General features: G+C 44.6%; 1 protein-coding gene across 1 annotated transcript in view; it reads left to right on the top strand.

The window, feature by feature from the left end:
- The window catches only part of LOC139547095 (polyprenol dehydrogenase-like), a 32,645-nt gene extending 9,093 nt beyond the window's left edge, over positions 1-23,552 (top strand). The window contains exons 2-8 of the mRNA XM_071356145.1: positions 4,688-4,806; positions 5,762-5,869; positions 6,325-6,393; positions 14,181-14,282; positions 14,393-14,600; positions 15,822-16,029; positions 18,914-23,552. Coding sequence (XP_071212246.1) covers positions 4,688-4,806; positions 5,762-5,869; positions 6,325-6,393; positions 14,181-14,282; positions 14,393-14,600; positions 15,822-16,029; positions 18,914-19,105 — 1,006 coding nt within the window. The 3' untranslated portion in view covers positions 19,106-23,552. The remainder of the gene's footprint in view (positions 1-4,687; positions 4,807-5,761; positions 5,870-6,324; positions 6,394-14,180; positions 14,283-14,392; positions 14,601-15,821; positions 16,030-18,913) is intronic.

Genomic DNA, 23,552 nt, shown 5'->3' with positions numbered 1-23,552 from the left:
GTCTGTGCTATGAGCCCAGGGTTACTGTTTCCTCTGTGTCTGTGCTATGAGCCCAAGGGCACTGTTTCCTCTGTGTCTGTGCTATGAGCCCAGGGTCACTGTTTCCTCTGTGTCTGTGCTATGAGCCCAGGGTTACTGTTTCCTCTGTGTCTGTGCTATGAGCCCAGGGTTACTGTTTCCTCTGTGTCTGTGCTATGAGCCCAAGGACACTGTTTCCTCTGTGTCTGTGCTATGAGCCCACGTCACTGTTTCCTCTGTGTCTGTGCTATGAGCCCAAGGACACTGTTTCCTCTGTGTCTGTGCTATGAGCCTAAGGTCACTGTTTCCTCTGTGTCTGTGCTATGAGCGCAAGGTCACTGTTTCCTCTGTGTCTGTGCTATGAGCCCAAGGTCACTGTTTCCTCTGTGTCTGTGCTATGAGCCCAAGGTCACTGTTTCCTCTGTGTCTGTGCTATGAGCCCAAGGTCACTGTTTCCTCTGTGTCTGTGCTATGAGCCTAAGGTCACTGTTTCCTCTGTGTCTGTGCTATGAGCCCAAGGTCACTGTTTCCTCTGTGTCTGTGCTATGAGCCAAAAATAACTGTTTCCTCTGTGTCTGGGCTATGAGCCCAAGGTCACTGTTTCCTCTGTGTCTGGGCTATGAGCCCAGGGAACTGTGTTGTGACGTGTCATTATCCTCCCTCCCTCCCTCCCACTCCTTCTGTCCACCCCTCCTTCTTTCCCATCTCTTTCTCCCACCCCAATTTTACAATTTTTTCCATGGGGCAGTTTTGCAGCTAATTTCCTGCAATTCTACACATTTTGCCATGACTTATACCATGTTAATGATAATGACTGCACCTCCTTAGACCTCTCTTTAACCCAGGCTAACACAGGCATTTCTTCACCCAGGGATAAACCTTAACCCAGGCATCTCACTGAGCACAATTTTTTTTAAAGGTTTTATTGGAAAAATAAGTTTTCTGCAGTTCTACACATTTTGCCATGAGGCAGAGAAACATTTTAGCAATTTTATAACAAATGTCATGCAATTCTACTCATTTTGCCATGGGGCAGATAATTATTTTGGTCATTTATAAGCTAATTTCCTGCAATTCTACATATTTTGCCATGACTTATGCCATGTTAATGATATCAGAGTGAGAGTGACTAACAAAATGAATGGGGGACCCTTGGAGGTTAGGGCACCTGGGCACGTGTCCTGCGTGACTGATCTGTAGACTAACCTACCAATCTAAAAATTGTTAGCTGACATGGCTAACAAGAGAAGAATTGCTGATGCACAACCAAATATTGAACTTGCACATTGTGTATTCTACTATTCTAACTCTCAACTGTAAGTTGGGATCCCGACATAGTTCCAAAAAATATATAAAAAATATTTAACTATTAAACATTCTGGGTCAAGGGGTGCCTAGCGGCCTTGGACCCTAAGCGACCGCTTAAGTCACTTATGCCTGGAGCCGGCCCTGCACACACACACACACACACACCACATTGTGTGTACAATGACAATGGTGTGTGAGGTGCTCCTCCTCCTGTTTGGCATCAGTAATGGAAACACACCAGATCATTGAGAACTGTAATGAGAAAGACACGTGACCAGAGGTATTACACACACACACATCTTTTCATTGGCTACTGACGGAGACTCGCTGCACAGAGCGACTGCTGTGGTGCTCCTTCTCTCTCGCTCTCTCTGTCTCTCTCTCTTTCTTTTCTCTCTGCCTCTCGGGCTTTTCAGACTGCACCTCCTTAGCCCTCTCTTTAACCCAGGCTAAAACTGTCCTAGAGCTAGCTTACCCTCCTTGCACACAGGCATTTGTTCACCCAGGGATAAACGTTCACCCAGGGATAAACGTTAACCTAGGGATAAAGGTTCCCCCAGGGATAAACGTTAACCTAGGGATAAATGTTAACCTAGGGATAAAGGTTCCCCCAGGGATAAACGTTAACCTAGGGATAAATGTTAACCCAGGGATAAAGGTTCCCCCAGGGATAAATGTTAACCTAGGGATAAAGGTTCCCCCAGGGATAAATGTTAACCTAGGGATAAATGTTAACCTAGGGATAAAGGTTCCCCCAGGGATAAATGTTAACCTAGGGATAAAGGTTCACCCAGGGATAAATGTTAACCTAGGGATAAATGTTAACCTAGGGATAAAGGTTCCCCCAGGGATAAATGTTAACCTAGGTATAAATGTTAACCTAGGGATAAAGGTTCCCCCAGGGATAAATGTTAACCTAGGGATAAATGTTAACCTAGGGATAAAGGTTCCCCCAGGGATAAATGTTAACCCAGGGATAAAGGTTCCGCCAGGGATAAATGTTAACCTAGGGATAAACATTAACCCAGGGATAAATGTTAACCTAGGGATAAATGTTAACCTAGGGATAAAGGTTCCCCCAGGGATAAATGTTAACCTAGGGATAAATGTTAACCCAGGGATAAAGGTTCCGCCAGGGATAAACATTAACCCGGGGATAAATGTTAACCTAGGGATAAATGTTAACCTAGGGATAAATGTTAACCTAGGGATAAATGTTAACCTAGAGATAAAGGTTCACCCAGGGATAAAGGTTCACCTAGGGATAAATGTTAACCTAGGGATAAATGTTAACCTAGGGATAAATGTTAACCTAGAGATAAAGGTTCCCCCAGGGATAAAGGTTCACCTAGGGATAAACATTAACCCAGGGATAAATGTTAACCTAGGGATAGATGTTAACCCAGAGATAAAGGTTCACCCAGGGATAAAGGTTCACCTAGGGATAAACATTAACCCAGGGATAAATGTTAACCTAGGGATAGATGTTAACCCAGAGATAAAGGTTCACCCAGGGATAAAGGTTCACCTAGGGATAAACATTAACCCAGGCGTCTAACACTTGTGCCCTGAAGCACTAGTTTTTTTCTTCTGTAATACAGAGAGAAGGTTGTGTGTGGAAATAGCGGTGGGATGGGGATTCAATTCCACACTCGCTCATTTTGACATAGAGTTACATGCACGAAAGGAGGTGGCATAAATATACACTGAGTATACCAAACATTAGGAACACCTTCCTAATATTGAGTTGCACCCCCGTCATCTACACTGATGAAGTGAATTTAACAAGTGACATCAATAAGGAATCATAGCTTTCACCTGGTCAGTCTATGTCATGGAAAGAGGAGGTGTCGTTAATGTTTTGTATAATCAGTGTACATATATACATTCAGTTCTGGAAAAAATTAAGAGACCACTGCAAAATTATCAGTTTCTCTGGTTTTACTATTTATAGGTATGTGTAAAATTAGCATTTTTGTTTTATTCTATAAACTACTGACAACATTTATCCCAAATTCCAAATTAAAATATTGTCATTTAGAGCATTTATTTGCAGAAAATGACAACTTGTAAAAAATAACAAAAAAAGATTGATGTTGGGTGACTTTATGCCACTTCTGGCGCAAAAATGCAAGCAGCTTGGCTTTGTTTAATGGCTTGTGACCATTCATCTTCCTCTTGATCACATTCCAGAGGTTTTCAATGGGGTTCAGGTCTGGAGGTTGGGCTGGCCATGACAGGGTCTTGATCTGGTGGTCCTCCATCCACACCTTGATTGACCTGGCTGTGTGGCATGGAGCATTGTCCTGCTGGAAAAACCAATCCTCAGAGTTGGGGAACATTGTCAAAGCAGAAGGAAGCAAGTGTTCTTCCAGGACAACCTTGTACGTGGCTTGATTCATGTGTCCTTCACAAAGACAAATCTGCCCGATTCCAGCCTTGCTGAAGCACCCCCAGATCATCACCGATCCTCCACCAAATTTCACAGACCTGGAGAGGCTTACAAGCCACAATGTTTCGCACCCACTGTGAAATCTGGTGGAGGATCAATTTATCAGGGGGTGCTGCAGCACCCCTACCTATCCTGGCTATCCTTAACCATGGGAAGTTCTTAGCTCTGGGTTAGGCTGAATGTATTCTCTGTGCTGGTTAGCACACACACCCTCAAGTCCTGTCATATTCTATGTCCACTATACTTATCTCCTAGTTATGCAACATGAAGCACACACACACACACACACACACATACACACTACCAGCAACAACAACAACAAAACAAAGCTGTGATCAAAGTCTATGATCTTATTGGACACACTGCTGAATAACAATCACAATCAGGAAGGGTGTGTTTGTGTTCATTTGTGTGAAGGTGTGAGAATGTGGTTGTGTACATATGCATGTTTACGTGTTTGTCTGTGTGTGTGCGCACAAAGCTGTCACAATACTGTCCCATCATCTTAAATAATCCCAGTCATGCGTGAGATGCGATTCCCACAAACAATACAAAGGATGGCCCACGTCACTGACCCTCAACCTAGAAACTCACTCACTCTAATAGAGCTGACATGCTTCTCTAGTCTATTCTACGTGACAGTTATATATGTACACAATTTAAACTAAAAGTTCTGAAACGTTTCACCCAACTGAACAGACCCCAGGTTCTCACTGTAGGCCTAAACTTTTGTTATGCTGTCTAGCCCGCATGATGAGGGAAGGAGACGAGGAAGAGAAGAGACAAGTAGGCGTATAATACTTAGTGTTGGGACGGGCCTCTTGCTGGACACATGGTGGAGTGAGGGATTCGCGTGTATGCCGGTCATTATAAAGAGACCAGAGAAGTGCTCGCAAACACAACCTCCAGGCTATGGGGTTTCTGGATTGTTATTTATCTGGATTGTTATTTACCTGCTCTTAAGCTGTACCTGCTTGGGTTGAGAGTTCTAATTAATCAATTGATCTGCCGTCCCTTCACGTTGCCAGGTTAGTGTATAACAAGGATAATTAGCCAGTTTCGCTACGAGTAAGAGCAGCTGCAGGCTGTGATGAAAGAGCTGCTGTTCACCCCAACTAGAACATAGACTGACTTTGTTAAGTATTGCTTTGCCGGTCATTTCTAACCGTTTGACGTGAACACAAAACAAAAGTTTAGCAGACAGTCTCAGCTGCCCTCGTTTGCTCATCAGCGCCTCCATATAAACAGCGCAGTCATGAGGGTTCTATCTACGCGCTACTTGCACAGCCGCTCATCAGCCGAAGGCAGGCTATGTTAGAGCTGGCCTGGAACTAAAGCCTGCACAACATCGTTGTCTACTGGACCAGGAGGGAAGAATATTGTAAAGGGAATGGTTAGGCCTGTTACACACATACTAAACTATGTCAAACATGTTGTAAACTACTGCCCAACCATAGAATTAGAATGAATTATTGTTCACTCATTCTAATTATATAATCTTAAAACACACACACACCTCAACATGACATTTACCACTGACCTGCTCACCACCACATATTTCTCCTTTGATGTTGGCATGATAATTGCTACAGCAGAAACAGACTGTCCAGCTGGAAAATAATAAAATACATCCATACATGTCATAAACCTGTAAACATGCCATACAAAATTCATAAACCTGTAAACATGCCATACAAACTTCATAAACCTGTAAACATGCCATACAAACTTCATAAACCTGTAAACATGCCATACAAACTTCATAAACCTGTAAACATGCCATACAAACTTCATAAACCTGTAAACATGCCATACAAACTTCATAAACCTGTAAACATGCCATACAAACTTCATAAACTGCATGGCCATGTACGGAAGGAGAGTTTTCCTGGCCTAAAGAATAACACTAGGGGATAGGGTAATATCTGCACCATGTTTATTACCCCCATTCCATTTGTCATTGTATTCATTTCCTTTCTCCAGAGCTGGCCTTACAACATGGCAAAGTTGCTATAGTGACGGGAGGCACCAGGGGAATTGGCTATGAGACCTCAAGACACATGGCCAGCCTGGGGGCACACATTATCATAGGTAGGCCTACATGAAGACACCATACTGTACACCATAGGCCTACCAATGTGAATGTGTTATACCGTCCAACAGTACCATGAACTGATTAATATACTTAGTTAATATAATTATTTAATTTTATACTTAATTATATGTTTAATACCCACGGACAGAAATATTTAGTAGGCAAATTATTTCCTCAGGGCAGGTTTTTAATGATCTGTTCAGATAGGCAACTTGTCCTGGAGTGTATGTGGGTAGTTGTGTGGTTGTGGAATTTAGCAATGTGTGCATATAGGCCTGCTGTGGCAAGGGACTGTGTTTGTGTGTGTGTCTGGATGTGCGTGTGGGTTTGCGTCTCTCGCTCTCTCTTTCGCTCTGAGTGTTTACTGGGTGTGTTTACTTAGGAAATTAATTAGATCAGCCTCCTCTCTTCTCCTCCCCTCCTCTCTTCTCCCTTCTCTCTCCCTCTCTAGCTGGACAGAATGAGCTGAAGGGTGTGTCTGCTGTGAAGAGGATTTGTGAGGAGAACAGAGAGGCCAAAGGTAACATACACAGTCCACACAGTCCTGTTTGCTTTCGTGCGTCCATGGCTCTTGATATTACTGATTGGACTGTGAGTGAACACACCTTTTTGCAGGTAGAAATCAGCTCCTAGTTAAAAAGCAGAATGACTGTTAAGAACTGGAGCTGTGCACCTCTGCTCTAGTGCGTCACGTCAATTAGAAGTAGAGACGGCGTCATTGAAGTAGATTTCCTCTCTGGAACTGTTGCATGATCTATTTCTCTTTGTGAAGATTAAGAGGTATGGCATTGAGGGGTGTTAGGGAGTGGGGGCGGGGAGGGAAGCGTGACGGTGCTCTGAATGACGGGGGTGAGTTGGGAGATGAAGGAAGTGGGGGGAGGTGAGGGTCATGTAGCTCTGTCCTCTGAATGACAATGTGCCGATGGGGCGATGAGGTGGGGGTAGGGAGGGGTGCGTGTGAGCGTGTGTCTGAATGACAATGTAACGGAGGCGTCATTAGTATGTGAGGCAGGTGCTTCTCACCAAACGTCCTCTGGCTCTTCGTATGCGTGTTTGTCTGTGTGTATGGAGGATAGGAGACAGCGCAGGAGAGAGGAGAGGAGAAGAAAGAGTACACGCCCAACGGGCCAATGGATGTCAAGCCTGCCCTCAGGAGCCCGCCTTCCTGGGTATAATACCGGGCTCACATCTATTTCATCAATTCAGTACCACTCTTCAGCGAGCCCAAATCCCCTGATGGTGATGGGCCAAAATGAGTTATACTTCAGGGAACAGTAGTTAAATTCATAACTGTACATTCCCTTTCAGTCGGTCACTCAGTATAACATACTATGGGGACATAAATCACACCCCAAGCCATCTCAGAGGGTGCCAGACTAGGAGGCCCACAGCAGCCCAAGCACACACAGGTTTCACCGGCTCCAAAAAGGGCTTTTGAAGCCAGAAGCCACCTTTTCCCCTAATACTTACCCCTAGAAGCCTGAACTGTCAGAGCCCCATACGGGAACCAGAACCTACTGCAACTTGGCTATGCGATCTGACACGATGCCACTGCAGCCCAAGTCCATAGACCCCATGGTTCCATGAAAAATACATACCTTGCGAGCCTGAAATGTCAGAATTCATACAAGGAACCCAAAACAACAGAACACCTGTCGTGACTTGATAAAGTGCACACGCTCACTGCATAGCATCGACCAGAGTCGATGAACCACGGGAGCCCAAGTCTCAAACCCACAGGTAACTGTCGTAACCCTGATAAATGCGCAACCTGCACACTAAGAACACTATGAGCCACACTGTGAGCAATTAGGTCTAAGCAATAAAACCTCACAAAAGCATTTTTCGGGAACCCCAACTCGCTGCAGCATAGACATCTCCAATCTTTATGCCCCTGAACAATGCCCAAGAAGCCTCCACACCCCTAGTGGAGTGAGCACGCACACCACTAGGCAACCCATGTCCTTTGCTGACATATGCCAGGGAGATAGCCTCCACAATCCAATGAGAAAGATCTACCCCGAGCTGGATTAGCGAAACAAACAAAAAACTGGTCACAAACGCGGATATCCTTGGTCCTAAAGCGCGCACCTGACAAAAAGTGCGCACCGAACTCAGGCCATGCAACCTTCGTTGTTTATTGGAAGCTAACGGTGGAGGTGAGACAGGGAACATCTCGAAAGCCAGGGACCTGTAAGACACACAGTATATATATGTACAACCCTCTAGTAGAGGGCGCACGTGTTGACTGTATAGTCATAATCACGTTTGAGGATAAACCCACAGATCCATATTTGCGGTCGTGGGCGGCAGATTTTCCTGTGTGCCTGGGACAATAGATCCCGATGACACAGAACCCTCCAAGTGGCCCCGCCCAACTGGCGGATGATCTGCGGAAATGAGGGTTATCTGGGCGAACCGGGAGTCACCATTATCAACAACATTGAGAAGAACAGACGAAAATGTGCATTTTCTCGCGATGCATAAAGATCTACATCAGCCCTGCCAAACCGGTCCCAGGGGGTGCACCCACGTTGAGAGATCCGGGAAGATAGGTTGCCCTGAGTGACAGGAAATGTGCTCTGCTCCATACAAGCAGATAACAGGGAAGGTTTAGGAGAGAGAGAGACCGTGTTCCCCCCTGCCTTTTGATGTACGCCACCGCTGAACACCAAGGAACCTTGGGTAGAAACAATGTGCTTTCGTGGTACTGCCGTTCTGATACCCGGCTCACAATGGGTTCGGGGACTTCGGTAACCAGTAACTTGCCCCCATTGACCGAGCCACATGGAAACACTGTTGCCACAGTAAATGGTCGGGAAGGAGGGCCCCGAGAACACGCCCCCTCCCCGCATCCAGCTAGGGTCACGAGGTCTCCTCCTTCCCCTGCCCTGTGGAGTAATCAGCTTCCAACCCGCTCTTCGGGTAGGAGCGTTGGGCCAGTAACCAAGCTTTCAGTTGAATGCATTCATTGGTACTGACTAGGTATCCCCCTTTCCTTTCTTCTTTGACTCGGCATGGCGTCTGTTCCAAGACGTTCAAAGCTGCTCAGAAGCACCAAAATGGTCAAAAACCATCCTCGAAAAACCATCCCGGGGCACCATGCCTCTGACCTGGAGTGGCAGCACACGACTCCAATACCATCATTAAGTTTGCCGACAATACGACGGTGGTAGGCCTGATCACTGACTATGATGAGCCTATAGGGAGGAGGTCAGAGACCTGGCAGTGTGGTGCCAGAACAACAACCTCTCCGTCTATTTCAGCAAGACAAAGGAGCTGATCATGGACTACAGGAAACAGAGGGCCGAGCATGCCCCATTCACATCTACGGGCTGTAGTGGAGTGAGTCGAAAGCTTCAAGGTCCTCGGTGACAACATCACTAAGGATCTATCATGGTGACACACACTAGCACAGTCGTGAACATGGCCTCTCAAGAGGCTGAAAAGATTTAACATGGGCCCTCAGATCCTCAAAAAGTTCTAAAGCTGAACCATTGAGAGCATCTTGACTGGCTGCATCACTGCTTGGTATGGCAACTGCTTTGCATCTGACCGCAAGGATCTACAGAGGGTAGTGCGTACATCCCAGTACATCACTGTGGCCGAGCTCCCTGCCGTCTAGGACCTTTATACCAGGCGGTGTCAGAGGAAGGCCCTAGAAATTGTCAAAGACTCCAGCCACCAAAGTCATAGACTGTTCTCTCTGCTACCACATGGCAGGTGGTACCGATGCACTAAGTCTGAAACAAACAGGACCCAGAATTGCTTCTACCTCCAAGCAATAAGACTGCTAAATTGTTTGTTAAATAGTTAACCAAACAGCTACCCGGACTATCTGCATTGCCCCATTTGGAATAATTTTTTTGACTCATCACATACGCTGCTGCTGCTGTTTATTATCTGTCACTTTATTCCCAATTATGTCCATACAGTGTCTAACTCAATTACCTCGTACCTCTGCACATCGACTCAGCACTGGTACCCCGTATACAGTCTCAAGAAAAAGTATGTAAACCCTTTGGAATTATCTGGATTTCTGCATAAATTGTTCATAAAATTTGATCTGATCTTCATCTTCACAACAACAGACAAACACAGTCTGCTTAAAATGTTCTTGTCTACATTGAATGCATTATTTAAACATTCACAGTGTAGGTTGGAAAAAATATGTGAACCCTTAGGCTGATGACTTCTCCAAAAGCTAATTGGAGTCAGGAGTCAGCTAACCTGGAATCCAATCAATGAGACGAGATTGGAGATGTTGGTTAGAGCTGCCCTGCCCTATGAAAAACACTCATAAAATTTGAGTTTGCTATTCACAAAAAGCATTGCCTGATTTGAACCATGCCTCGAACAAAAGAGATCTCAGAAGATTAAGAATTGTTGACTTGCATAACACTGGAAAGGGTTACAAAAGTATCTCTAAAAGCCTTGATGTTCATCAGTCCACGGTAAGATGAATTGTCTATAAATGGAGAAGGTTCAGCACTGTTGCTACTCTCCCTAGGAGTGGCTGTCCTGCAAAGATGACTGCAAGAGCACAGCAGAGAATGCTCAATGAGTTTAAGAAGAATCCTAGAGTGTCAGATAAAGACTTACAGAAATCTCTGGAACATGCTAACATCTCTGTTGACGAGTCTACGATACGTTATTCACTAAACAAGAATGGTGTTCATGGGAGGACACCACGGAAGAAGCCACTGCTGTCCAAAAAGAACATTGCTGCATGTCTGAAGTTCGCAAAAGAGCATCTGGATGTTCCACAGCGCTACTGGCAAAATATTCTGTGGACAGATGAAACTAAAGTTGAGTTGTTTGGAAGGAACACACAACTCTATGTGTGGAGAAAAAAAGGCACAGCACACCAACATCAAAACCTCATCCCATCTGTAAAGTATGGTGAAGGGAGCATCATGGTTTGGAGCTGCTTTGCTGCCTCAGAGCCTAGACAGCTTGCTATCATCGACGGAAAAATGAATTCCCAAGTTTATCAAGACATTTTGCAGGAGAATGTAAGGCTATATGTCCGCCAATTGAAGCTTAACAGAAGTTGAGTGATGTAACAGGACAACGACCCAAAACACAGAAGTAAATCAACAACAGAATGGCTTCAACAGAAGAAAATATCCCTTCTGGAGTGGCCCATTCAGAGTCCTGACCTCAACCCGATTGAGATGCTGTGGCATGACCTCAAGAGAGCAGTTCACACCAGACATCACAAGAATATTGCTGAACTGAAACAGTTTTGTAAAGAGGAATGGTCCAATATTCCTCCGGACCGTTGTGCAGGTCTGATCCGCAACTACAGAAAACGTTTGGTTGAAGATATTGCTGCCAAAGGAGGGTCAACCAGTTATTAAATCCAAGGGTTCACATACTTTTTCCAGCCTGCACTGTTAATGTTTACACGGTTTAATGTATACTTTTTTGTGTTCTTAGTTTAAGCAGATGGTGTTTGTCTATTGTAGACTTAGATGAAGATCAAATCAAGTTTTAGTCCAGATAATTCCAAAGGTTCACATACTTTTCTTGCCACTGTATATATATACTCATTGTGTTTTGTTATTATGTGTTTTATTTTTCTATTGTTTCACTTTTTTATTTCTCTCTGCATTGTTGGGAAGGGCCCGTAAGTAAGCATGTGACAAATGAAATTTGATTTGAAACTCTGTTGCGGGGAGAAGACGGCCAATCCACCCCCAGGTGATTTGTCGCCCTTCGATATAGCTCCATCAAAGGTGCATTAACCACTAATGGTTCACTCTGCCCCGCTGAATCCAAAGCTGGGGATGTAGGCTGCCCCGGACTGATGTCATCCGATTGACACTCTGAAATCCCTCCAGAGCCAACCAGGGATACTATATCATCCCGGAATCCGGACTCTGAACACTGCCAGAGAAACCGGAATGAGCCTCACACGGCTGGGATGACACCCCATCAACTCCGACCACCACTGCCGCTCTCTCCCAGCTTCAGACAACCCCATTATCAAGGTCAAATCATCGGAAGACCCTTCAACAGCAGCCCCAATCTTTCTCACTAATTCAGCCCGACGCCCAATGAAAGTTGAGCCCAGCCGGAGACAATGGTCACACAAATTGGTCCGAGCCAAAGCCTCCTGAGCATGTTTCCACCCAGGCAAACAGGACAGCACTCATGAGTATCTTTCATTTTCATTGTGAAACCACCTGCCCAAGGGCACGGTAAGAGTTTCAAACTCAGATGGTTAGCCTTTTTTTTAAAACTTACTCTTACCACTAGCCATCTTACTCAAGCAAGGAAGCACTGGCTACACAAGCAGAGAAGAAAGTAGTGGGTTTTTAGCAAACACAAATCCTACCCAAGCAAGGAAGCATTAGCTACACAAACAGAGCAGAAAGTAGTTCGTTTTTAGCAAACACAAAAACGTATACCAAGACCCAAAACTCGCAACATCTAGGAGGGCGAGTACTCTCTCCCCACTAACAGACACTTTAGTCAGTGCCGAATCTCGTAGTCTTCGTGTGCTTGAAAAGTTTGTAAATTGCGTGACACATTCTTCCTTCAGGCGAGCTGAAAAGCAAAGAATTTAGGAAATGGATGCTTCTGGGGGCGGGCTTGGCATCCCTTGGGCTGTTGATTGGTCGGTGACTCCCCATAGTATTGTATACAGAGTCATCGACTGAAAGGGAACAGTGTGTTAACCAGTGATGTAATGGAGGATAAATGTAAGTAAACACAGCACTGAATAGTGAAAAGTGTTTAACCACCTATTAGCATTTTTTTGTATTAACGTTTAGTTATTTGCCTACCGTCATCTTGATAGGAGCTCAGAATTTACCCACCTACTTTTGTGAGTCATGACTGGTCACTATATTAAATGTAACACTGCAGTAGCTAGGCTACATTTGATAGACAGTAGTGTATTAACAGTGCATTTGATATAGACTGTAGCAGTGGTGCAGTAGTGTATTGGGTCAGAGTGGAGTAGCCCTGGGTACATTAACAGAATGAAAAGCTTGTAGGTGTAAAATGTGCTTATCTCTCTGGCATGGAGCCCAGATCCTCATTGTAATTATCACAGGTAGAAAAGGTGGAGTGGAAGGGAGAGATGAAGAGGGGGGGTGGAAAGGATAGGAGGAAAGGAGTGGAGTGTGTCCTAAATGCCCAATTGTTGAGAGGAAAATAGCAAAGCACATGTACACCAAATGCTTCTTATGTTTTGCCAAAGCCAATCAAAACACCACCCGTTTATAGCAAAATCTGCACATACACAGAAAGACAGGATGACAGGTTGGGGACAGAGATGGACAGAGAGGCAGGCAGGCATTCAGACAGGGGCAAAGCTAGCTATAAGCACACAGGGTTAGGGCTGGAATTTGGCATTAGTTAAATTATTCTCATATCAGTATCAAACCCTGGCTTAGCCTGTGTATGAAACACACAAACACACACACACAAACACAAATAGTCCTCACACGCACACAGCCAGAGGACTAGGGCTTTTCAAGCTGTACGTTTTGGTTTCACCCTGGGTAAACTAATGCTAGTGTGAAACAAGGGTAAGCTAGCCCTAGGCTACTTTTAACCCAGGATAAGTTTAACCCTGGACTAAAAATCATCCATTGTGAAAGGCTATTTTTGACTCTGAAAGTCACACACACAGACACACACACACACACAACACACAGAGCAGAGGTCCTACAGCAGGTCCTGCCAGCGCTGCTGCTGCAGAATACTTACTGTATGAGATGTTAGGAGGAGGTATTGGTATCATGTAGTATAATGTGTATGAAGCTAGCAGCAGTTTGTGTTCTCTATTAGAGAAGAGCCTACTGTAGGAGATTAATACATTGATGCTCCTTTGATTTTTCACTACAGACACAGTTAGCAGATTTTTTTTTTTTTTTTTACAAGAGTGCTGATTATGCTGTGGGTGTGTTTGTTTGTGTGTGCTCAAATGATCTGCCTATAGGACCTTCTACCCGTATGTGTGTATTTACAGATGTAGGATCTTAATTTGAGCCAGTTTGCTACAGCAGGAGATTAATCCTGCAGCAACAAGTAATGGAAATTATTAAATGGATTATAATTAATAGTGATTTTTGTAAGGGTGTGATACATTTTTGGTAAGGGAAAACCAAGTCTGAAATTTCTAAGTGGAAATTACAAACTTCAGAAGCCTTTTTAAACCTCAACTACACTACACATTTAAAGTGTTCTGTATTGCAGGAAAGTTCTCCTGCAACAGGGTAATCAAATGAAGATCTTACATCTGTACTGTGTATTGTATTTAAATGACTGGTGTGTGTTTTGTGTTTTCAGTGGAGTTTGATCAGTTGAATTTGGCATCTTTGCAGTCAGTCAGGCAATTTGTCCAGAATATCAAGAGACGGGGCCTACCGCTGCACATCTTAGTCAACAATGGTGAGTGACACACAATCAACCAATCAACCTGCCGACCTATACGCTTGATATGAGACTTACATTCTTAAATGAACTGTGTCTTAACTATTTGTGTTTGTGCACGGGTGCAGCGGCGGTCATGTTGGTCCCTGAGGGTCGTACAGAGGAGGGCTTTGAGCATCACTTCGGGGTCAACTACCTAGGTCACTTCCTGTTGACCTTGCTGCTGTTAGACACATTAAAGCATTCTGGGAAACGCGGTTCCTGCTCACGTGTTGTCACCCTCTCCTCGTCAGCTCATGGTGCTGGAGAGATACGACTAGACAGCCTGCTAAACAGGTACACACACACTAGTGGGGCACGGGTGAGCTGTTTGTTCACCTGCACCCGCAATTACTAATAACCCATCCGCATCCGCCCGACTATATGTGATAAAGTGAACATCTGAGGCACGCACCCGTTCCTAATCCACTAATATAGAAAATGCGCTGCAGGCAGAGAAGGCATAACGATTTTTTGGGACAATCTTTTTGCCTGATTGTAGATATGTTTCTGCTTATAATTTCTGACATTTTGGTAGGCTATTTGTTAATCAACTTCTCTATTTATTTATTTTTTATACCTTTGTTTAACTAGGCTAGTCAGTTAAGAACAAATTCTTATTTTCAATGACGGCCTAGGAACAGTGGGTTAACTGCCTTGTTCAGGGGCAGAACGACAGATTTTTACCTTGTCAGCTCGAGGATTCGATCTGGCAACCTTTCGGTTACTAGTCCAATGCTCTAACCACTAGGCTACCTGCCGCCCCGTCTATAATTAGATACATGCAGCTTCTCTTCACTCATTATGTTGCCCTAAAAGACTAAATAAACCCTTGGTCACCAGAATAATGTCATAAATTATAGAATGTACGCTTCAATCTAGTTGGCATCGGTAAAGTTTTCTCTGTCATCCCTGCTTCTTTCGGGGCGCAAAGACATTTAGGAACCGGGAAGAAATCATCACAATCATCACACATAACATAGGCATCATCCTCTTTTACCACTTCACCAAATCTATCCCAAACATGACTTTTCCGGCCCTCCCGTCTCTTTATTTTCCACTCCATTTTGCAGCTTTTCTCTTACTGAATTAAACTCTGACATTGTCCTTTTTGTTTCTGTGGATTGACATTAACTTTTTCTGCCCGTTCCCAAATGCATTTGGCGATTGGTGTGTAGGCTATTTGGCGTGCGTACAGTTAGGCCCTAAAGCTTAGGCTTATGCACTAATACCAGATAGCCTAAAATAATGATAGAAAAACCTATAGATTTAAATTGCACAATAATTATATATTTATAGAATTTTTAAGGTAGTGTTTTCTCTGTATTCAATCCAGCCACCCTTCATCCACATAATATTTCATGACCCTAAACCCACCCGCCCAGCGGATATAACTGTGGGGAGTACGGGTTATGAGTCAACCCACGCATCACATACACACACACCCTCCTCTCCTAATTTCCTCCCACTCCAGACCTTTTTTCAACATCTTTCTCCCCCATCTCTTTCAGTCTTTAGGCAGTGTCATTCGTCCCATGCGGCGTACTGCCAGAGTAAGCTGGCACTACTGTTATTTTCCTCCCACCTGCAACAGAGGCTGGAAAGAGGAGGGTTTCCAGTGAGCTCATGTGCAGTGGACCCTGGGATGGTCGACACGTCACTCTACTGCCACCGCTTCCCCACCGCCCGCCTCGCACAGACAGCCATCGCACGCCTGCTCTTTAGGGTACACACACACACACACACACACACACACACACACACACACACACACACACACACACACACACACACACACACACACACACACACACACACACACACACAGTGCTAATCGAGTATTGTCAATTCCACAGTAACAGAATGATGCTGAGACTCAGATTTTTCACTTTATACATTTATGCCAAACAAAAACCAATGATTGTAAAGTTAAACAAACCTACAACTCTATGTACAAGGACTCCTTTTAACAATTTCCACTGAACATTTTATATAAACACATTTACTGTGCAAATGCACATTTACTGAACAGTGCAGATGCAACGTTGGGTAACATAACGACGGTTTGTGCTGTTTGTGCCATCATTCTGTGACCAAACTTTGCATCTGCACTGTTCTTCATGTAAATGTGTTTTTGTAAACTGTTCTGTGGAATTGTTAAAAGTCATCATTGTGCATAGAGTTATATGGCTACCATTGAATTTCCCGTACTGTCAAAGTTTTCAGAATAAATCGGAACGATTTATTCAAGAAGTTAATTACAGAATAAGTATCTTAAAATGTGTCATGTGGCATTTCAGTACCATACTGACTTCCGAGTCTATATTTAGGCAGAGAAAGAGTGAGAGGTGAAGGGAAAGAGAGATGAAGAGGGAAAACTTGCCAAGCTTAAGAAAGATGAGAATGTTCAGAATCTCCATAAGATATGCATGAATCAATGTCCCATGACTTTGTCTTTTACAGTTGAGGCATTTAGCAACTCTTATCCAGAGTGACTTACAGTTGTGAGTGCATACATTTTGGTACTTTTTCATACTGGTCCCCCATTGTAATCAACCCTGGTGTTGCAAGCGCCATGCTCTACCAACACACACAGACACACACGCACACACACATACACACAGACACACACACAGACACACACGCACGCATCCATACACACATTCACACACACAGACACACAGACACAAACACAAAATTAAATGTTAAAACATTTGCTTGTTGCTAACTAAATTGTTGTTCATTTCATTGGGGTTATTTTAGATTGTGTTGCATATCTTAAAGCATTGGCCTAGAGGCCCTGTTAATGTCTGGAGGATGGGATGGAAGGAGACAGCCCTGTGTGTGTCTGGAGGATGGGATGGAAGGAGACAGCCCTGTGTGTCTGGAGGATGGGATGGAAGGAGACAGCCCTGTGTGTGTCTGGAGGATGGGATGGAAGGAGACAGCCCTGTGTGTCTGGAGGATGGGATGGAAGGAGACAGCCCTGTGTGTCTGGAGGATGGGATGGAAGGAGACAGCCCTGTGTGTCTGGAGGATGGGATGGAAGGAGACAGCCCTGTGTGTCTGGAGGATGGGATGGAAGGAGACAGCCCTGTGTGTCTGGAGGATGGGATGGAAGGAGACAGCCCTGTGTGTGTCTGGAGGATGGGATGGAAGGAGACAGCCCTGTGTGTCTGGAGGATAAGATGGAAGGAGACAGCCCTGTGTGTCTGGAGGATGGGATGGAAGGAGACAGCCCTGTGTGTCTGGAGGATGGGATGAAAGGAGACAGCCCTGTGTGTCTGGAGGATGGGATGAAAGGAGACAGCCCTGTGTGTCTGGAGGATGGGATGGAAGGTGACAGCCCTGTGTGTCTGGAGGATGGGATGGAAGAAGACAGCCCTGTGTTTCTGGAGGATGGGATGGAAGGAGACAGCCCTCTGTGTGTCTGGAGGATGGGATGGAAGGAGACAGCCCTCTGTGTGTCTGGAGGATGGGATGGAAGGAGACAGCCCTGTGTGTGTCTGGAGGATGGGATGGAAGGAGACAGCCCTCTGTGTGTCTGGAGGATGGGATGGAAGGAGACAGCCCTGTGTGTGTCTGGAGGATGGGATGGAAGGAGACAGCCCTGTGTGTGTCTGGAGGATGGGATGGAAGGAGACAGCCCTGTGTGTGTCTGGAGGATGGGATGGAAGGAGACAGCCCTGTGTGTGTCTGGAGGATGGGATGGAAGGAGACAGCCTTGTGTGTGTCTGGAGGATGGGATGGAAGGAGACAGCCCTGTGTGTCTGGAGGATGGGATGAAAGGAGACAGCCCTGTGTGTCTGGAGGATGGGATGGAAGGAGACAGCCCTGTGTGTCTGGAGGATGGGATGGAAGAAGACAGCCCTGTGTGTCTGGAGGATGGGATGGAAGGAGACAGCCCTGTGTGTCTGGAGGATGGGATGGAAGGAGACAGCCCTGTGTGTCTGGAGGATGGGATGGAAGGAGACAGCCCTGTGTGTCTGGAGGATGGGATGGAAGGAGACAGCCCTGTGTGTGTCTGGAGGATGGGATGGAAGGAGACAGCCCTGTGTGTGCTGTGTGGGTGTTAGAGAGTGTAGTTGCCTAAGTAAATTATCTTTAGGGAGCCTCTGCCGTGCAGCTACAAATGCACCATTAATAACAGGCTCCTCAGCACTATCACATTAATATATATATACACACACACACACACACACACACACACACACACACACACACACACACACACACACACACACACACACACACACACACACACACACACACACACACACACACACACACACACACACACACACACACACACACACACACACACTGTTTACCAGAGTCTCATGTAGAAATAGGTTGAAGTCAGTCTTATGTAGAAATAGGTTGAAGTCAGTCTCATGTAGAAATAGGTTGAAACGTCATGTTGTTGTAGAAATACTGTAGGCTTTTGTTGTTAGGCTGTAGATCTAGCTGTATCTTTATGCCAGTGAAGCTCTGCTGGTTGTGTGTGTATGTATAACAGCCTCTATGTGTGCGTGTGTGTGTGTCCGTGTGTGCGTGCCTGGGTGCATGCGTTATGTATAACAGTCTGACAGTTTGTGTTGTGCCCCCAGAGCCCGTCCCAGGGAGCGTCCACGGTCTTCTACACTGCTCTGTCTCCGTCTCTGGAGTGGGAGGGAGGAGCCTACTGGAGCAATGGGCGCACAGAGATGACATCACCAAACACCTACGACCCCCAGCTACATCGCGGCCTCTGGGACTCCAGCTGCAGACAAGTTGGCATGCAGGAACGGCACCAACCATGACCCCTGACCTTCAACCCCTGACCCTGACCACCAACATGGGACTGGATGGCTGAGACCCAACACTTAGTCTGTCTGACTGGCGTTGTCTTTGTTTTGACAATCTCCTCACCACCAGACTGTGATTGGACTGATGATGACCATGGCTAGACTTTGATTGGTTAGTGAAGAGTTAAGTCCCTTCCCATGCTGTTCAAATGAATGTGCTAATGGGAATGAAGAAACCTTCTCCCTCTGGCACTGTGAACACACACACACTATATTAAGAGTATTCATAGTGCTGCTATGAGTGTCTGTAGCGCCACTATGAGTGTTAATAGTGACCTTATAAGTGTTCATAGCAACCTTATGACTGTTGGTTCACAGATCAGATCTTCCAGAACAGAAAGCACCTTCCCTCCATGGGAGAACTTAGTTTTGTCATAAACAAGTGTCATCAGTGTGTGTGTGTGTATGTGTCTGTGTGTACTTGTCATCAGTGTGTGTGTGCGTATTATGATGTTAGAAGCATCCAGGAGCATCTGGTGTTCTGATCCATCTGTGAAGCATATACTGACCCCTGAATATACTGACCCCATATACTGACCCCATATACTGACCAATGAACAAGCCAGCATGGTAACATCAGTAAATCACAGCCTGAAACTGATATTTTCAGTTCTTGTGAAAGCAAAGGGTATTTTGTGGAATTCTCGCCAAAGCTGCTGGTTCCCTCTCCAGGGGGCAGAAATCATCTGAGAGAAGGTCTTTAGATTGTGTCCCACCTCCTGGGCTGTGAGTCACACACACCTGTTTCATGATATTTCTCTTTTACTGTTAGAGCTGAGCGATGGTTTATCAATATGCACATATCACCTCTCTCAAGTCCAGTCATTGTGTGTGTTTCTGTGCACATTATGTGTATTTGTGTGTGCGCTGTTTGTGTGTTTCTTCCAGTCATTGGTTTGTATGCATCCATAAAAAGGCAGCCCAACTGAAACCAGTAGTGATATTTGTGGTAGAGGGAGAGACAGTGAGTAAAGGAGAGATTCTTCATCTTCTCTCTCTGCTGCTACCTCGTTTGGCCTTGCTCCCAGTGCATTCATTGTGGAAGGGGGATATCACAGTGAAAATTCTGCAAAATTAAGACAAAGACAAACAGTCACACACACAGAGGCGGACTGTGACCATTTCTAACACACTGGCCATTTTGTTCCTTCAGGCCCTCATTATTAGCCAGAGGATTATCATTTTGAGTAAAAACCTAAGTTAGACAGGCCCAGTAGGCTGGACCAGCCCATCTGGCAAGTCTGCCCCTGTGAAAAAACACGCACGCAAGCGCACACACACACACACACACACACACACACACACACACACACACACACACACACACACACACACACACACACACACACACACACACACACACACACACACACACACACACACACACACACACACACACACACTCTCTCTCTCACATCTCTCACTCAACTGTGCATCCAATCACACACATGCTTATCTAAACAATCAACTCATACTCTCATGGCCCAGGCTGGTCTCACAGACTAGACGTAACATAGTAAATTAAAGTCCGGACACTCAAATTAGTATGATATGTTACATTTAGCAACCCAAAGGTTGTGTGTTCGAATCTCATAACGGACAACTTTAGCATTTTAGCTAATTAGCAACTTTGCAACTACATACTGCTTTTTAGCTACTTTGCAACTATTTAGCATGTTAGATAACCCTTCCCCTAAACTTAACCCTTTAACCTAACTCCTAATCTTAACCCCTAGCCTAGCTAATGTTAGCAACCTAGCCACCTAGCTAACATTAGCCACAACAAATTTGAATTCTCAACATATCGTACGAATTATAATTTGTAACATATCATACAAAAGGGATGATTGACATCCACAAATGAATACATACCATACGTAATATATCATATTCATCTGAGTGTCCTGGATTTTTGTTTACTATGTTATGTCCAGGTTGCATGGCCAAACCATACCCACTGTGATCTACAGTGCCTTGCAAAAGTATTCATCCCCCTTGGCTTTTTTCCTATTTTGTTGCATTACAACCTGTAATTTAAATAGATTTGGATTTCATGTAATGGACAAACACAAAATAGTCCAAATTGGTGAAGTGAAATGAAAAAAATTACTTGTTTCAAAAATGTCAAAAAAATATAAACAGAGAAGTGGTGCAGCATATGTAAATGCCCCTAAATAACATCTGGTGCAACCAATTACCTTCAGAAGTCACATAAGTGGCACATGATCCGTCACATGATCTCACTATATATACACCTGTTCTGAAAGGCCCCAGAGTCTGCAACACCACTAAGCAAGGGGCACCACAAAGCGAGCGGCACCATGAAGACCAAGGAGCTCTCCAAACAGGTCAGGGACAACGTTGTGGAGAAGTACAGATCAGGGTTGGGTTATAAAATAATATCTGAAACTTTGAACATCCCACAGAGCACCATTCAATCCATTATACATTTTTTTGAAAGATTATGGCACCACAATAAACCTGCCAAGAGAGGGCCACTCACCAACACTCATGGACCAGGCAAGGAGGGCATTAATCAGAGAGGCAACAAAGAGACCAAAGATAAACCTGAAGGAACTGCAAAGCTCCACAGCGGAGATTGGAGTATCTGTAAGCCGTACACTCCACAGAGCTGGTCTATGGAAGAGTGGCCAAAAAAAGCCATTGCTTAAAGAAAAAAAGAAGCAAAAAAGGCATGTGGAAGACTCCCCAAACATATGGAAGGAGGTACTCTAGTCAGATGAGACTAAAATTGAGCTTTTTGGCCATCAAGGAAAACGCTATGTCTGGCGCAAACCCAACACCTCTCATCACCCTGAGAAAACCATCCCCACAGTGAAGCATGGTGGTGGCAGCATCATGTTGTGGGGATGTTTTTCATCAGCAGGGACTGGGAAAATGGTCAGAATTGAAGGAATGATGGATGTCGCTAAATATAGGGAAATCCTTGAGGGAAACCTGTTTCAGTCTTCCAGAGATTTGAGACTGGGACAGAGGTTCACCTTCCAGCAGGACAATGACCCTAAGCATACTGCTAAAGTAAGACTCGAGTGGTTTAAGGGGAAACATTTAAATGTCTTGGAATGGCCTAGTCAAAGCCCAGACCTCAATCCAATTGAGAATGTGGTATGATTTAAAGATTGCTGTACACCAGTGGAACCCATCCAACTTGAAGAAGCTGGAGCAGTTTTGCCTTGAAAAATGGGCAAAAATCCCAGTGGCTAGACGTGCCAAGCTTATAGAGACATACCCCAAGAGACTTGCAGCTGTAATGGGCAAAAATCCCAGTGGCTAGATGTGCCAAGCTTATAGAGACATGCCTCAAGAGACTTGCAGCTGTAATTGCTGCAAAAGGTGTCTTTGTTGGCTTTGGGGAGTGTTATGCACTCTCAAGTTTTCAGTTTTTTTGTCTTATTTCTTGTTTGTTTCACAATAAAAAAAAATTTGCATCTTCAAAGTGGTAGGCATGTTGTGTAAATCAAATGATACAAATCCCCCCAAAATACATTTTAATTCCAGGTTGTAAGGCAACAAAATAGGAAAAATGCCAAGCGGGGTGAATACTTTCGCAAGTAATTGTATCTACCACCAGTGCTCAGATTTTCAGGCTTATATGAAACTAACTTAATTTACATAACACACATACGCCCACAGAGACTAGTAAATCAGGACTGGGGATAACTACAGACTCTGTGTGTAAACTTCCTTTACTTTAAGCTCTCATTCTGCTACTGAGCACATGGTTCATGTCTTCCAGACATGAGGTGGGTGAGTGTGTTACTGTAGCTGTCAGACTGGATGCTGTTTGGGTTGGTTATTATGGGTAGGGTTTTGGTTTCTAAAAACAGACCTTTACTGGCACATCCAGTTTTCAGAATAGAAAGTGTGTGTTTGAAGTAATTAGTAAATAAAGACACTATTTAAACGTCACCATGACGGGTTTGAATTCCAGCCTGTTGACATCCAGAGACTGCTACAGGAGAACAGACAAGATACAGATAATATTGATTTGCGATGTGCAAAATATATTTTGCTGTGCTGTGCCCGAACTCCCTCAGATATAGAATTTGACTGTTAATTTCCATGTAGAGTTGAACTATAGTTAAATTATGAACTGTCTTGTCTTGTTATTGTCATATTTCTGTAAAAACCTTTGTTAGCTGTTTGAGCAATATGAAGACATGTAGCGCTTATACCTCTGGAGGAGAAAGACTTCTGTTCACTATGAAGACTGTGGTTAGGTTCAATATGGAGGTCATTGTGTCAATATGAACAGTGTGTTTATGTTGTTGTGATGTTCTCCACCTCCTCCTTTTCTACCAGGCAAAGCCTCAATAAACATTACTGTGCCACTGAAATGACTGTGTCCACTTGGAGACACCAGTTAGACCTCACACTCAAA

This window comes from Salvelinus alpinus, chromosome 20, assembly GCF_045679555.1.
Source record: "Salvelinus alpinus chromosome 20, SLU_Salpinus.1, whole genome shotgun sequence".
In the NCBI taxonomy this organism is placed as follows: domain Eukaryota; kingdom Metazoa; phylum Chordata; class Actinopteri; order Salmoniformes; family Salmonidae; genus Salvelinus; species Salvelinus alpinus.
This window is presented reverse-complemented; position numbering and strand designations above follow the sequence as displayed.